Here is a 15546-nt window from a genome sequence, read left to right on the forward strand (position 1 = left end):
TATCGGCTTGTAAAACAATTCAGGATCCCAGGGACGCCTGGGTGGCTCAGTCAGTTAAGTGTCTGCATTTGGCTCAGGTCATGATCTCAGGGTCCTGGGATCAAGTCCTACATAGGGCTCCTTGCTCAGCGGGGAGCCTGCTTCTCCCTCCGCCTGCAGCTTTCCCTGCTTGTGCTCTCTCATGCTCTCTCTGACAAATAAGTAAAATCTTAAAAAAAATAAATAAAAATAAAAAAATCAAGATTCCAGTGAGAATTATGATTTAATATTTGCTCTTTACAAAGTAATGCTTTGAATATGCACATAAAGCAGCATTATTATGCACTCAGCAGGTAATAATGGATCTTACAAAAAAATATTAATTTAGCGTGCCCCACAGTGTGAACCAAGTTGGGTTCAGAGTGCAGCAGCAGGTATCTGGGTCTGGCCAGCTGCCTGGGGGCCACAGAGGCTCAGGAGGTGGACGCCGGGGTCTTGGACCAGCCCCTTGTTATCCCTGAGCCTCAGTTTCCTCTTCTGCACTTCGAGAACTTAATCCGCAACGTTTGGGGAATCGGTTATTAATGTGCTTACACCACACTCCCGCCCAGAGTGGGAAGGGCTGGTTAGCCTTCGATAGAGAAAAACAACTTCTACAGTACTTCCGGCCCCATATTCTCGGGACGGGACTCGGATCACTCCTCAGGGGTGGGACCAGACTCAACCCCGCCCCACAAAGCTCCACCCACCGACCAGGCTTCGTTTTAGATAGACCAAACTCAGCCCAAGCCCCGCCCCGTCCCCTATGCCCCGCCCCCGGACCGCCGCGGCCGCTGCGCCGGGCGTCCAGCGGGGGCGCTAGAGCGCGGGGGCAGCGCGCGGGGCGGGGCGGCAGGCCCAGGAGGCGGGGCGGCAGGCCGGGGCGGGCTGGGGCGGGCGGAAGGAGCGCCAGGCCGGAAGGAGGCAGCGGGAGGGCGGGCGGCAGGAGCGGGCCCGGAGCTGCTGGGCCGGAGCGGCGGAGCCGCCATGTCCGACAGCGAGAAGCTCAACCTGGACTCTATCATCGGGCGCCTGCTGGAAGGTTGGCCGGGACGGGGGAGGTCGATGCCCGCCGCGCCCTGGCCCTCTGCCTGGCCCGGAAGTGGTGCGCGGGCGGGCCTGCCCCTCCCAGGGCCAGCTTAGACTGGGCGGGGACGGGCCTCGAGGTCCCGCGGCCATAGCCGCCCCCCCAGGCGCGGGGCGCCTGGGCGGTTCTGGGGACGCTCTGGCAAGGGGAGCAGCCCCGTCTCCTGGGCCGGGGGCGCACAGGTTGGCCTGTGCTCTTGGGGGTGAGGGAGAAACCTAAGAAGCCTAGCTCCACCCCTCCCAGGGGTCCTGCGCTATGGGGTGGGGTGACAGGCCCCCCCCCCGCGCACAGCAGACCCCCCTCGAGGGGTCCCATCCTGGGAGGCTCAGCAGCAACAGCTGCCCCTGGGCAAGGAGGGGCCCAGGAGGCCCAGGCGCCCTCAGATGTGCCCATAGGGCCACTTGTGTCGCCCACCTTCCTCCTGCCTGAGGGACCAGAGGCTTGACGCCCCATTCCGCCCCCAGTGCAGGGCTCGCGGCCTGGAAAGAATGTACAGCTAACAGAGAACGAGATCCGTGGTCTGTGCCTCAAATCACGGGAGATCTTCCTGAGCCAGCCCATTCTTCTGGAGCTGGAGGCACCCCTCAAGATCTGCGGTGAGCCCCCTGCCCAGGCCCCTTTTGCTTTCTGAAAGCGGCATTCCCCCCGCCCCGCCTCCCAAGTCCTTGCAGTGCTCCTCCTCGGAGCCCACACTTGGCCCTGGGTTCAAGTGTAGCCCCTGCACCTCGCGCTGAAGCCGTCCCCTGGGTCACAGGTGACATCCATGGCCAGTACTACGACCTTCTGCGGCTATTTGAGTACGGCGGCTTCCCTCCAGAGAGCAACTACCTCTTCCTGGGGGACTATGTGGACCGGGGCAAGCAGTCTTTGGAGACCATCTGCCTGCTGCTGGCCTATAAGATCAAGTACCCTGAGAACTTTTTCCTTCTGCGTGGGAACCACGAGTGTGCGAGCATCAACCGCATCTATGGCTTCTATGACGAGTGTGAGTAGACGGAGTTGCTGGGGTGCCCAGTCCTTAAGGGACGCCGCCTTCCAGTGAGACCCTCACGCTGGACTGGCGGGAACGGTATCCGCGTCTGACAGATACCTGCAGACTGGGCTCTGGGAAGCCACTCAGGATGCCTCTCTGGACTGGCTTCTGCCGACCGGAAGTTGAGATAAACCAGACCTAGTCTTGGCCTGGCCCTGCTCACTGGGTGGGGGTGGGTTGTTCCAGATTGGAACTCAGGTGCCTGTGGGCTCAGCCGCTTTAGAATTCTTCTAGGAAGGCTGGTAGGCAGTGGGGTGGGGGGAGGGGCTTCTCTTGTCGGCCACTCTCTTCTCCCAGCTGTGTCCGAAGGGCCCACAGAGTGCCCTGGAGGGCCCAGAGACCCAGGCTGGGTGTGAGGCAGACGGGCCTAACAAGGCCTCTCCTTGCCCCCGGCAGGCAAGAGACGCTACAACATTAAACTGTGGAAAACCTTTACCGACTGCTTCAACTGCCTGCCCATTGCTGCCATTGTGGACGAGAAGATCTTCTGCTGCCATGGAGGTGAGGGTGGCTCTGGGGCACATGTCGAAAGGAATGTCCGGGAAGGAAGAGCCCCGGGCCACATCCCTGGGGGCTTTGGGACGAGGCTGGTAGCTGGGGGGGATATATTCCCAGTCACCTGGAACAGCTCTCCCAGTGCTCTTGCTTTGCACGTCACTTCTTCCAGGAAGCCCCCCCACCACCCGCACCCCAGTACTCGGTTCCACTCACCCCCGTTTTGGCCTTGGCATTGTGCATGGACTTTGTCTCCTTTGTTCAGAGAGCTCTGTGGTCCTTGAGGCAGAAGGGGATGACTTCTGCCTGCCTGGACTCCTGGGACTTTGGGAGGGAGCCAGGTGGTGGCAGGTAGAGGGGAGGCTGACCTGCAGAGGCTTTGTGGGGGGGGGGGTTGTCTTTGTTTTGAGGCTTGAGGAAGTGACCTGCCCCCCCCCTTGCTCCCCCAGGCTTGTCCCCAGACTTGCAGTCCATGGAGCAGATTCGGCGTATCATGCGGCCCACAGACGTGCCTGACCAGGGCCTGCTCTGTGACCTGCTGTGGTCTGACCCTGACAAGGACGTGCAGGGCTGGGGCGAGAATGACCGTGGTGTCTCCTTTACCTTTGGGGCTGAGGTAGTGGCCAAGTTCCTGCACAAGCACGACCTGGACCTCATCTGCCGGGCGCACCAGGTGGGCTGGCGGCTCTGGGGCGGGTGGGAGCGGGGGCCGGGTAGCCAGCACGTGCTGAGCTAACTGCCCCTGTCCTCATGCAGGTGGTGGAAGACGGCTATGAGTTCTTTGCCAAGCGGCAGCTGGTGACACTCTTCTCGGCTCCTAACTACTGTGGCGAGTTTGACAACGCAGGTGCCATGATGAGTGTGGATGAGACGCTCATGTGCTCCTTCCAGGTGGGGATGCGGAAGGAAGGGGCCTGGGACCCCGAGGCTCAGCCTGTGAGCCTGACCAGCTGTCTCTTTTAGATCCTCAAGCCCGCTGACAAGAACAAGGGGAAATACGGGCAGTTCAGCGGCTTGAACCCTGGAGGCCGGCCCATCACCCCGCCCCGCAACTCCGCCAAAGCCAAGAAATAGCCTCTGCGTGCCCACACTCTGCCCCAGATGGTGGATTGTACAGAAATTATGTGGCCTTTGGGGGGTTCACGCTGGCCCCCCAGGCCCACCTGTCACGGGGAACACGGAGCCTTGGTGTGTTTTTCTTTTTTTTTAATGAATCAATAGCAGCGTCCAGTCCCCCAGGGCTCCTTCCGCCTGCACCTGCAGTGGTCGCAAGCAGGATCCTGGGGCCGAGGCTGCAGCTCAGGGCAAAGCAGGGCCAGATGTGGGTTTCCAGCCTTGCTTGGCCTCAGGGCTGGCAGACAGATCCTGGGGCAACCCATCTGGTCTCTTGAATAAAGGTCAAAGCTGGATTCTCGCCATGGCCTCTGTCTCCCTTGTCCCAAATACTGGGCCTGGCAGCCCTTCTGTCCAGGGCCACTTGGTAGGATAGGCTTGCTGGGCATGGGGCCCCAGCCAGGGTAATCCCAGCCACAGGCTCAGGTACACAGGGGCTTAGAATCCCAAGCCAGGGCCAGACAGCATAGAGAAAGCAAGAAAAAGTTTGCGGGCCACAAGGGATCCCAGAGGTGTGCCCAGGATTTGGGGGAGGGACAGGTCATGATTGGCAAAGAAGGTAGACCAGCAGGGGCCAACAGCCCCTCTGTGATTTCTGTCTTAGGGAGGTACGCTTGGGGAAGGCAGGTGTCCAGCCCTAGCCACATGGTTGGAAGTCTGGCCTAAAGGCCTACTGGGAGGGGAGTAATAGGTGAGGGACCTGCCATCAGGTGGTGGCTCATTGCCAAGCCTGGGGACAGACATGATTGGTTGGGAGTTGATGAGAGAACATAGGACCCAGGCTAGTCACAGATAGCCACGAGGGACCTGGGGTGGCAGCAGGACCAGCGCTCAGCTCCAGCACAGCCCACCTTGACCACCCAGCAGGGTGGAGATCAGCCCTATCCCTGGGCTGCCCCTGGGGGAAGGGGGAGGCTGTGGCTTCATCTAGTCCAGAGCCTCTGGACACAGGCTTGTTCTCAGTTCAGCCTTCACCCTCACTATCTTCAGCCAGCACAGGGCTGGGGCCCGGAGGGGAGTGTGCAGGGGCGAGGATGGAGCCAAAGAACAGCGAGCGGAACTGGAAGGTGAACAGAGGAAGCAGAGTGAGTTCTGGAGGCTGCTCCGTCCTTGCCTCCCACCCCTGCCTCCATCTCCAGCCCCTACCTTCTTGGGTGGGGGAGTCCCAGGCTGTGTACCGGCCTCAGCTTCATTGTCCTCTGAGTAGGGGCCAGGGCTACAGGGGGGCCGGAGGCCGGGAGAAAGGGAGATGGAGGGTACCGCCCGGGAGCCCTCGCTGTCCGCAGTGGTTTCCATGGCAATCATGTAAGAGTCGATGTCATCGTTGGCAAAGTCATCCAGGTGGGGTGTGCTGCAGGCAGGGACAGGGTGTCAGCGAGCCACAGGGAGAGAAGAGGGTACAGAGGCAGGACCCCACTTTAGAGGACTCAGAGGGACCGGTGAAAGCCTTGCGGCCACTGGTGACCTCTTGGCTTTATTACTTTCTCATTTGGTTGGAGGGGAAAGATGCTGTGGCTACGTGGCGGCTTCCTGCAGGGCGTGGACCTGGAATCCGTTTGATCAGAGTTCAGATAGGAGCCAGTAGAGCTCAGCTGGGGTAGAGAAGCATCGAGTCCTCCGAGCTAGGCCACCTGGGGCCAAAGCCTCCGCCCTCCCAGGAGACAGAGCTGGAGAGCACTGGGGCCCAGGGACGTGCTGGGCGGGGGGCCAGACCAAACTTCCTCTGCTTCGGCTACACTGGGCCCATCCTCCCCGGCCCACCTGCCCTTCCAGCCACCTGCTCTCCCCAGCCCCAGTCAGCCCCCTGCCTCCCGGCAGCCTGTTCCCTCCTTGGCCTGAGAAGAGGCTCGGAGGGGAGGCCTCAGCCAGAGAAGGAAGCCAACCCGACCTTGGGGACACTTCTTCCCTGGGTGGGAGGGCTCTCTCTGAGCACAGCTGACCAGGAAGGCTGAGCCTGCAGGGCTGGAAGGGGCCGTGAGCACCAGAGGGGCTGGGGCCTGACAGGAAGTGTATGTGCTGGGGGAGGTGCACGAGCTGCAGGCAGGAGGCTCGGGCCGGGGTCCAGGGAGATGGGAGTGGGGAGGGGCGGGCAGGCATGTGGGCAGCCTCACCTGTGAGCCTGGAGTGGACGCGCCAGCCTGCGGAGCTCTGGGGAGCACAGGGCTGGGGAGTGCAGGTCCGACTCCGACAGCGTGGCCAGGACAAAGTGTCCATCCAGCAGAGAGTCACTGACGGCAAAGATGGCTGGCCTAGGCAGACGACAGGTCCCGGACAAGGTCAGGGCCCTTCAGTTCCCAGCATCCCAGAGCCTCCCCTCCCGGACCTGAGGCTGGGAATTACCTGCCTGGTGCATCGAAGTAAACGCTGAGAGACAAGTTTGCGGATTCCGCAAAGCTCAGGAGTCCCTGGGAAGGGAGAAGCAGAGCAGTGAGGCCCCGGGCAGGGCAGGGAGGACGGGGTGGGGAGTGTACTGGGGGAAACCTCACCCGGAATTCTTTGAGGCAGAAAGTGATGGCCACCCCTTCCTGGGCCTGCAACTGCTGGAAATCCTCCTGCCCGATGCTCATCTCGGTCACCATGGCTTTGACGGTGCTCTCTGTGGAGGCAGGAACAGGAGGGACCTAGGCTTCTGGGCCCCACCCCCTCCCAGCCCAGCTCTAACCCCCTGTCTAAGGCCATGTCTGGCTCTCTCACCTGCCTCCTCCTCCTCCTGGTAGCTGCGCAGGATGACCCTGCGGCCACAGCCAATGCCCAGTGTCACTTCTGCCAGCGCCGGGGGGAAGGGCAGAACAGCCTCCCCCAGGACCCTGTGAGGGGGGTACAGCATCACACCCAAGGCTCAGGCCTGCCCCGTGGCTTCACGCTTGCGGAGACCAGTGTCCAAAAGGACCCACCATGTGCCGGCCCTAGCATGCCCCGGGAAGGAGGACAGGGTGAGCAGGACATGGCTCCTGCCCCATCCAAAGCTTTCAGGCTGCTGGGGGAGAAAAAGTCCACCGCAAGGGACGGGGCAGACAAGAGTAGAGCCCAGAGGAGGCAACAGAAAGGATGGGCTGTTCGCACTGGGCCAAACCAGGCTGGCAGCACCTGCCCCTCCCGGGGGGGAAAGCACACCAGGCCATCCCTATAAACTCAGCCTTCAGAAAAGACCTTTAATATTTGTCTTTTAGAAACACATGTTGACAAATATATACATATGAAATAACATCTGAACTCTGTCTCACGGCAACTGGAACAGGAGCAGGGATTCGCTTTTATACATACTTGAAATTGTCCATGAGAAAAAGAAAAACAATTGCTCATTTAAAAAAAAAAAAAAAACCACCACCAAAATCCAGACCAGAGGTGATACCCTTCCCTCTTTCTCTACCCAAAGGAGTCCTGAGCAGCATCACCTCAACAGAACTCAGAAAAACAGATCATCTGAAGACCCAAAGGGAACTTCAAATTACCACACCCTATGGCTACAAAAAGAAATGAACGTGACCTTGGGCTACTCAAATGCAAGCAGCATGCAGGGAAAGGTGGGAGGGGAGCCACCCCTCTCTACAATGATCTGCTGCAGGGACCTTTGCCTCCACTGGAATCCCCATCTCCTGGGCCCAGCACAGCCCCCCGGGGTACTCTGATTTTCCCGGAACAGCCCCATCCCCACAGATGCTCATTCAGGCGGCCCTCCGGGACCATGACCACCCTGTCCAGCCTCCTTCCTCGGCCTGTGGACTCCTCAAAGCTACAGCCAAAGCAGACAGGAAAAAGAGGCTGCCCTTGAATGGGGAACAGTCCCAGAAAGATGACCACACCAGAGAAGGATTTTGAGCCCCTGAGTTGCAAAGCTGGAGACGGATGTTCAAGGCTGCTCAAGCCAGAGAAAGAGGACTTAAGAGCAACCCAAAGACATGCTTTCTAAAAGAGGAGTCGGAAGGGGTCTAAGTGGCCAGAAAGCCAAGCTGGATCTTTGGGGTGGAGAATACGGGTTCCTGAAGACAGTGAGGAGCATGGAGCGATGCCCTCCTCCATTCCAGCCTCAGCCCCTCAAGAGCCAGCCCAGGACCTGAGAGCAGACCGGTCTAGATAAACTCTTTGAGGTTGATAGAAACTCTGCAGAGAAAATGAAGGAGGTGTCTTCTTAAATTGACCCTGGAAGCTCCAAAGAAACAAACGAGACCCACGCTCAGTTGGTAGCTGGAGGTCACACTCACCGTGCTGGGGCACGGAGCACATTCGAGCACAAGGCTGGGTCGAAGACGGCCTGCAGGGACTCACAGTCCTGGAAGGACAGGTTGTGAGTCTTCCTCACCCCTGGATGGGCAGACAGGGTCTCAGTGGGTCTTGCTAACCTCCACGCCTCCACGCCAGGGACCCCTTGGCCGGCCAGCCGCCCACTCACCGTATCTGCAGTGCAGCTGGATCACCAGGCGGCTGCTCCTGCCACCCAGTGAGATGCAGCATTTCTCCACGCTCCTCTCCACCGTCGCCAGTGAGCGGAAGACGGCCAGGAACGACTGAGTGGGGGCAACACATCAGCCCAGCGCTGTGCTTCCACCAACCAGCTCTCGCCCCCACGTAGGACCGGCCATCCCAGGCTCAGCACTGTCCCACTAGGAAGGGAGTTCCCACAGCATGCAGCACACTTACGCCTTTCAGGCCTCTGTTCATGCTGTTGCATACCTGTCTGGGATGCCTTGAAAGATCTGCTTAACTTTTCAAGGACCAAGGTGAATGTCACCACTCTCTCCAGGTCCCTGGCAGAAATCAGTCTCCCTCACCGTATCTCCCATTACCCTCGGTGGTCTTTCCTATGCCCCTCACTGCATTTTACACCTGCTTGCTCCTGCATACATCCCTCTCCCCAGTTAGCATCTTCTGAATGCCCCAGGGCAGACACATTCCTGGGGGGGCAGAGGGGACACAAAGCACCGCTGCTGAGGGAAGGGCCTCACCTTCATCAAAATCTTACAGCGCAGGGCTTCCTGACCAGGGGCGGCCGCCTGGTACTGCTGGAAGAAGAGGGGGGCAAAGAGGAAGCAGGCATAGGCAGAGCGAGAGGAGTTCACGGTCCGGAGAGAGAGCTGGGCCAGGAAAAGCAGGGAGAGGGACGCGGTCAGGGCGCAGAGACAGGCCCTGCCCTCTGGCCGGCTTTTGCTCACACACTTGTCCTGACGTCCTCCTCCTCCCCCACCACCTGCTGAAATCCTCCCTCTCCTTCGGTCGGCGGGTGCCTTCATGAAGCCTTCCTTCCCTGAGTCCCCGGCAGTGACTGCTCCCACAGCAAGGGCCCTACACAACCGTCAGCACACTACCTTTCCCCCCACTTGCCCCCACCCGCCACAGGCACTTCAGGGAGGGCAGTGGCTCTCGAGTCACACCCGGCCTGGGAAGATGACAGGGCCCAAACTGACGCCCCGACAACGGGAGGCGGGGGACAAACTCGGCAGACAACTCTGCCCAAGGGCATCTGGCCTGACGCGAGGAGAAACTGGCTCCCGGCTGTAATCCCACCCAGCCCCTCACCCCGTCTTCCAGGGGCTCCAGGTAGAGCTCGTCCCCGATGCGGGACAGGGAATGGACGGCCTTGCCGAGCACTGCGGGGAGGAGAAAAGGAACGGGGGTTAGGCTGGCGTCTCCGGCGGTCCCACGTGCCCCCGCCCCCCCCGGTCGCCCCAACTCACCCTTCACGTTGCCGCCCGTGACCAGACACTTCATGCTGCCCTCGGCGCCGAGGCCGAGCCTGGCCTCCGACCGAGCTGAGACTGGGCGGCCGGCCCGCCGGCCCGCGGCTTGGCTCCGGGTCTCACCCGCCGCCGCGGGGGCCGGGAGTTCCCTTCCCGCGCACCGCCCCCGGAAGCCCCGCCCCCGCCTTCTCATTGGTCCCCACACCGGCGCCTCCGTCACGTGAGAAAAACGCTCGCCCGCTCCGCCGTCACGTGACGGAGTCCACGGTGACGGAGGGGGGCGGGCCGCGGTTACGGGAGCGGGGAGCGCCCGGCCCCGGCCTTTTCGCTGCCTTGTGGAAACGGCCGGCTCGGTGGGGCCTCGGCGGCTGTGCAGCCGAACGCGAGGAGTACGGAGGACGCGGCCGCAGGGCGCGAGGCACCCGGTGCGAGGCCGCGAGCACCGCGCTCGGAGCCCTGAAATGTGCGGGCGAGCCCTCCTGGGTCGCTTAGTACAGATCTTCTGGGCGCCTGGATACGGGGTTGAAGCTGGACCATCCGCACGGACACGAGCAGCAACCACCAGCTCTAAGAGATTAAAGCAATTTGCTGCAGGATCCCAGGGTGGGAGAGTGGCTGTTCACTCTGGCTTCGAGGAACCCCGTCATTGATCCTTGAAGACCAGAAGATTCTCGGGGCTGAAGGGGGTAGAAGGGTGTACCTAGCAGGGGGAAGCGAGAGGGAAGGGTCATTGGTACGTGGGCCTTGCCCCTTGTGGAGGGAAGTGGTCTGTGAGCCTTGCAGAGGGATGGAGGCTGCCAAACGATGAGGGACACCAGTGGGAAGCACTGGAAACGTTTTACGAGGGTGGAATCGCGTTTATGTGGCCATCTAAAACAAAACCCAGGGGGTGCCTGAGTGGCTCGGTCAGTTAAGCGTCTGCCTTCAGCTCAGGTCATGATCCCAGGGCCCTGGGATCGAGCCCCGCATCGGGCTCCCTGCTCAGCGGAGAGCCTGCTTCTCCCTCTGCCTGCCACTCTGCCTATCTGTGCTCTCTCTGTCAAATAAATAAATAAAATCTTAAAAAATAAATAAATAAATAAAAATAAAACCCAGGACTGTGCAGAAGGAGGGGATTCGCCAGTCAGGGAAGTTTTCCCCTCGCCTTGGGCCCTGGGCTGCAGGTCTGCGAAGTGGAAGGGAAGTCCCAAAGGGACTTTCCGAGCTCCAGCTCCCATAGCACCAAGCTTCTGTAGTGCTTTGAAGGGCCCTGGGCATCCCTGCGTTCCTTAGGGCTGCCTTGGCCTTACTAACCCTCTGGTACTGTCTGCAGTGAGGAGTCGTGTTTGCCTACCAGCCTTTTGCCCTCCAGCTCCTGCCTGAAATTCTGGACCCTGCCTCTTTGTTTCTCCCTCTCCTTGCCCTCAGTGTCCGTGCATCACCAGACTTCTCTAGAGCATTGCGGGAGGCTATTCTTGCCTTGCCGGGGGAGGGGGGAGGCAGTGTAAATGGTACTGCTTCTACCCAGGCATTTAAGTCGGGTCCGCTGGGAGTCATCCTTGACCCTGTCCCTCACCCCACATATTACAGTCCTTCAGCAAGCCCTGACTGCTCCATCTTCCAAACAGATGGCACCCTCTTCCATCTCCACAGCCACCCTCCTGGCTCGGGCCACCATCCTCTCTCACCTGGACGACTATAGGAGCTGAGTGGTCTCCCGCCTGGCGTCTGCAGTCCACTCTCCATACAGCACCAAAGTGACCTTCCTAAAACGTCCCCCTTCTCACATGCTGGCTCCTTCTCTTCCTAGGGCTCAGCTTTAGTTGCTCGTCCTCAGGCCTTCTGTGCACCGGCCCCCACCATTCATCACAGTGCAACAGTATTTCATTTGTTTCTACCTAAGGTGCTGTCGTGAAGCTTCCAGCGCCTTCCCACAGCCCCATCCTTCCCTGGACAGTAGCTGCTTCCCCTCCACACTCTGTCCAGAAAACACAACCCACAAAAAATAAATAAAACCCACAAAAGAACCTCGTGTTAGCTATTCTCTTCCTTTCCTCTCCTCTCTCAGTCTCTCTCTCTCTCTCTTTACCCCAGTGTAACTGTGCGTGGCCTTCACAGCTTTGCCCCACAACCGTTACGTGCACAGCCCGACTGGTACAGGAGGCAGCCGCCCAGGCTCCCTGGAAGGCAAGGTGGGGGACAGTTACACGGTCGCACCTCTGCCCCTGACATCTATGGGGCTGTAGGGTCCTGTGGCCTTTAGGTCTTGGAGGCAGGGCCCTGGGGAGGGAAAGGGAGACATAAACTCTTCAGGTGGTGGTTGTTGTTGTTGTTGTTTATTTATTTAAGAGAGGACGTGGGGGGGGGAGGGTAGAGGAAGAAAGAGTTTTAAGCAGACTCCACCCCGAGCGCAGATCCCGACTCAGGGCTCCATCTCAGACCTGAGCTGAAACCAAGAGTCGGATGCTTAACTGACTGCGCCACCCAGGCGCCCCAGACTCTTCAGGATATTTAATGAGTCTTCAGTCATACACACACACACTCTTTAGGATTTTTTTTTTTTTTTTAAGTAATCTCTGTGCCCAATGTGGGGCTTGAACTCACAACCTCAAGATCAAGAGTTGCATGCTCTACTGACTGAGCCAGCCAGGCGTCCCTCTTTAGTATTTGTAATGAGTCTTTGGACAAACACACACACACACACACACACACACCCTACCAGAGGTCTTTGGACAAACACACACACACACACACACACACACACACACACACACACACACACACACCCTACCAGAGGTCTGTTCTCACCTGACCCTTCTGAAGGGCTCAGACACCAGAAAGGAGCCTAGAGCTGGGAATCAGGAGTCCTGGGTCTCTAGCCTGTGTAACTATGCGGGTCCCTCTCTGTCTCTGCAGCTGTTTCCTCATCTGTACAACGTGTTTGGTGCTGTGAGATGCTCACTGAGGTTCCTTCCAACCTTGATGTGTTGTGTTCTCGAAGGAGCCCTCGGCTTCCCTGGGCCCGTCATCTGGCCACAGCTCTGGAGAGGAGCTGTAATTGGCTGACCCACTTCCCCCAGACTGCGGGACTGGGAGGAAGATCTCCGAAGGCAAGCAGCCTCTCCAGGCTTGCACCTGGCACAGGCAGTGATGCTTTTCAGGTCCAGAGGGAGGACGCACAGTGGAGGATGAGGGCCTCGTAACCGCCGGGAGCACTTTGTGTTGGCAGAGGAACCCAGTTTGGGGTCTGGGCCAGAAGTGAGAGGCCTGTATAGCTCCAGCCCTACTCACAAGAGTCTCAAGCAATGCAAGGTCCTTCTTTGGGCCTCAGTTTCTTCCTTGGTAAAATAAGGGAGTTGCATGAGCTGCTCTCTCCGGATCCTTTCAAATCCCAAATTCTTAGCCTCACCCCATATTCGAGGTGGCCTCCCACAGGTACATAAGTATGTAAGTATGTAGGAATATGTGTGTGGTGAAGCAGATATGGAATGGAGGAAGGTGGTTACCATTTCAAACTTTTAAAATAATTACCCGCTGGGAAATTTCCTCCCTTTAACCACCACCTCTTACCCAACTGGTTAGGTTTAAAAATGCAGGAATTCAGGGGAACCAGCTCAGTCCGTGGAGCATGCGACTCCTGATATCGAGGTTGTAAGCTTGAGCCCCATGTGGGGCGTAGAGATTACTTACAAATAAAATCTTTAAAGAAAAATGCAAGAATTCCCAGAGCACCGTAATTTATTTATTCAACCTGTATTAGACACACTTCTCTACAAGAGAGAGTACAGGACAAAAACCCGTCCTCGTGGGCTTCCACTCTGGTGGCAGGAAGCTCTGCAGGAAGTCGGCTGGGCTGTGCACACACAGGAAATGGTGTATGTGTGGTCACTCTGGGGGAACCAAGCGGGCGAGGGAGCTCCAGCAACCAGAACAAGCTTGGCACATAGCGGCAGCTTAAGGAGCATACACTGAATGACAGGAGTATAGCGTTCAGCCAGTTGGCAAGACTCGAAGCCAGGTTGCCCGCTGAGGTGGACTAAGGGCATTCGAGGCACCGGCCTGCCTCCATCTGGCTCCACCACTTTCAGGGTGTGTGCAGATGGGACACGTTGCTCGTTTCCTCTGAGCCTCGCCTGTACGTTGGCGGAGGGGTGATACCAGGCCTTCCCTCAAGGGGCAGCTATGAAGGTTCACTCCGTCAGTGTTCATAAAGCTTCTAGGACGCCTCCCCATACTTTAGGGTCAGGACCAGAAACAAAACAAGCCCGCGTGGACAGAGCCCTGGTGCATCCCACCAGGAGCCTGGGAGGAAAGTCCCCCCAGAGGAACATTCCAGAGAAAGGCCCGGAGGCCGCCAGGGACTGGGGGATACTAGGAGGACTCTAGTGGGGGTGGAAGTCAGCCCCGAGAAGAGACGAGAGAGCAGGTCTCTTCAGGCTGCAGGGTAGAGGTGGAAGGAGGGGGACGGGCTGGAAGTTTTTAAGCCCACAGCAGGGATGCGAATAGGGAAGCTCCGGCTTGTTCACCACAACCTGGCATGCTGGAGCTACACGGCCCCCTTGGAGCGCAAGTGAGGTAAGTTTAGGACAAATCAAAGGCAGCATGCTTCACCCAGCAGGGGAGGACACCGATGGAACTCATTACTCCAAGATGTGGTCGCTGCTGGAAATATAAATAGCTTCACAAAAGGTTCAGATAAATCCATGGATGACAGCTCCATTCATGGGTTGGAAGGGGAAGGAGGCTGTTTGGGGCCTGCTGGCCTATGGGGAAGGCAGCCCCGGAGGCCACCCCTCGGGGCCCCTGTCAGAGGCCGGCTGCAGGCCTCCCAGGCCCAGGAGGCAGTGTCGGGTTCCTGTGGGCTGCAGCTGGGCCTGAGTCCCCCCTGGGCCCTTTGCTCCACCCTCCAGTGCTCACTGTCCCCCCGCTGGGGTAGACGTGGACACCACCAGCTCTGTGGAAAGCACCCTGGCCGGGCTGTCCCTTAAGGGACCAGCAGAGGGAGACAGACACCGTGTACAGTCCCAGCTTCCAGAACAGAGACCCGGCTGCCCGGGCCTGAGTGGGGCAAGCAAGTGCCTCTGGGTACCAGCTCGGTCCCCAACGCGGTGCTACGCACCCAGGGAGAAAGGGGACCGGGAAGCCAACATCCCTGGCTAAGATGGGCTCACTGCAGTGGAGGGGGAGGGCGGAGAGACTTCGGGCCACTGGGGTAGGGCAGGGAGGAGGCCACTAATCAAGAGCAGGGGGGCTCTGGAGCCATCCTGCCCGCTGTCCCAGCAGTGCCGGAGCCCCTGGTGGGCAGGGTGTGGGTCTCTAGAGGTCCACACTGTTCCTCAGGGTACATAGAGGAGGTGCTTCTGAACACTGTGGCAGGGGCTGCCCCCCACGGGCCTGAACGTCAGCTCCTCCCCAGCCCCGGGCACGGGTCCCAGGCCAGGTGTGGCCTTCCCCTCTTCGCCACTCAGCCCCTCCTCAGCCCCTTCCCAAGCCCTCCCGGCCCTCTCCTTCCTCTGCACAAATGCCCTTTGTACACCTTCTCGAATTCTTGAGCCTTGTATCATTTAACGCATTTTGCAGCGGGCAGCAGCGGAAACTCAGGGTGCTCTGGGGAGAAGTACAATGGGACCTCTGAGAGGTGCCTGTGGGGGCCGGGGAGGGGTGAGCTCCTCACAGCCCCAAACCACTCATGTCTTGCAGATGGACCCACGGCTGGGGAGGCCAGGACCGAGTGACTGTTCTCATCCCCTCAGAGCTTCCTGTGCCCTGAATGTCCGCCCCCCCGTTCCCCCTCCAGCCCTCCGTCAGTTCATGGAACCCCAGTGAGGAGGCTGTCTGGGATGCAAAGGCAAATGTTCAGGAATGGGTTATTGTGGGAGGAGAGTTGAACAAGGAATGGCCCAACTCTAGAACTCTCGATCCAGCCTGATGTCTGTGCCTTATGGGGAGGGGTTGGCGCGGAGGTTGTGGGGACTGGCTTCAGGAGGAAAGCAACATCTAAAGAGCAGGAAAGGTGCAGACATGTGGGCATGGAGGCTTGAAAGAGGAAGGGGGCATCATTAGCCGAGACAGGAGGATAGGGCATGAGGGACAGATAACAATAATATTCAGCACGATCAACTGCTGAATGCCAGATTTGACTTGTA

The 15546-nt window shown here is 59.1% G+C and overlaps 2 protein-coding genes across 5 annotated transcripts; one reads left to right on the plus strand and one right to left on the minus strand.

Moving 5' to 3' along the window:
• Positions 1-903: 903 nt before the first annotated feature.
• Positions 904-4047, plus strand: PPP1CA (protein phosphatase 1 catalytic subunit alpha). Its single transcript, XM_036067544.2, has 7 exons — positions 904-1060; positions 1570-1701; positions 1860-2090; positions 2535-2639; positions 3083-3306; positions 3390-3524; positions 3597-4047. The coding sequence occupies exons 1-7, from the start codon at positions 1006-1008 to the stop codon at positions 3705-3707; spliced, it is 993 nt and encodes a 330-aa protein (XP_035923437.1). The 5' UTR covers positions 904-1005; the 3' UTR covers positions 3708-4047.
• RAD9A (RAD9 checkpoint clamp component A) lies at positions 3823-9587 on the minus strand. 4 transcript variants are annotated; one of them, XM_036067539.2, is made up of 11 exons: positions 9419-9582; positions 9261-9331; positions 8690-8818; positions 8137-8251; positions 7949-8048; positions 6441-6553; positions 6233-6342; positions 6087-6151; positions 5858-5995; positions 4893-5097; positions 3823-4806 (listed from the first exon to the last, which is right to left on the minus strand). In XM_036067539.2, exons 1-11 carry the CDS (start codon positions 9450-9452, stop codon positions 4711-4713), a joined length of 1176 nt encoding a protein of 391 aa, XP_035923432.1. In that variant the 5' UTR covers positions 9453-9582; the 3' UTR covers positions 3823-4710. The 4 variants fall into 4 exon arrangements, with proteins under 4 accessions (XP_035923432.1, XP_035923433.1, XP_035923429.1 ...); XM_036067540.2 differs by lacking the exon at positions 6441-6553 and having other exon boundaries at positions 6091-6151; positions 9419-9584; XM_036067536.2 differs by having other exon boundaries at positions 6087-6342; positions 9419-9584.
• Positions 9588-15546: the final 5959 nt, after the last annotated feature.

The sequence above is a fragment of the Halichoerus grypus genome, chromosome 11, assembly GCF_964656455.1.
Source record: "Halichoerus grypus chromosome 11, mHalGry1.hap1.1, whole genome shotgun sequence".
In the NCBI taxonomy this organism is placed as follows: Eukaryota; Metazoa; Chordata; class Mammalia; order Carnivora; family Phocidae; genus Halichoerus; species Halichoerus grypus.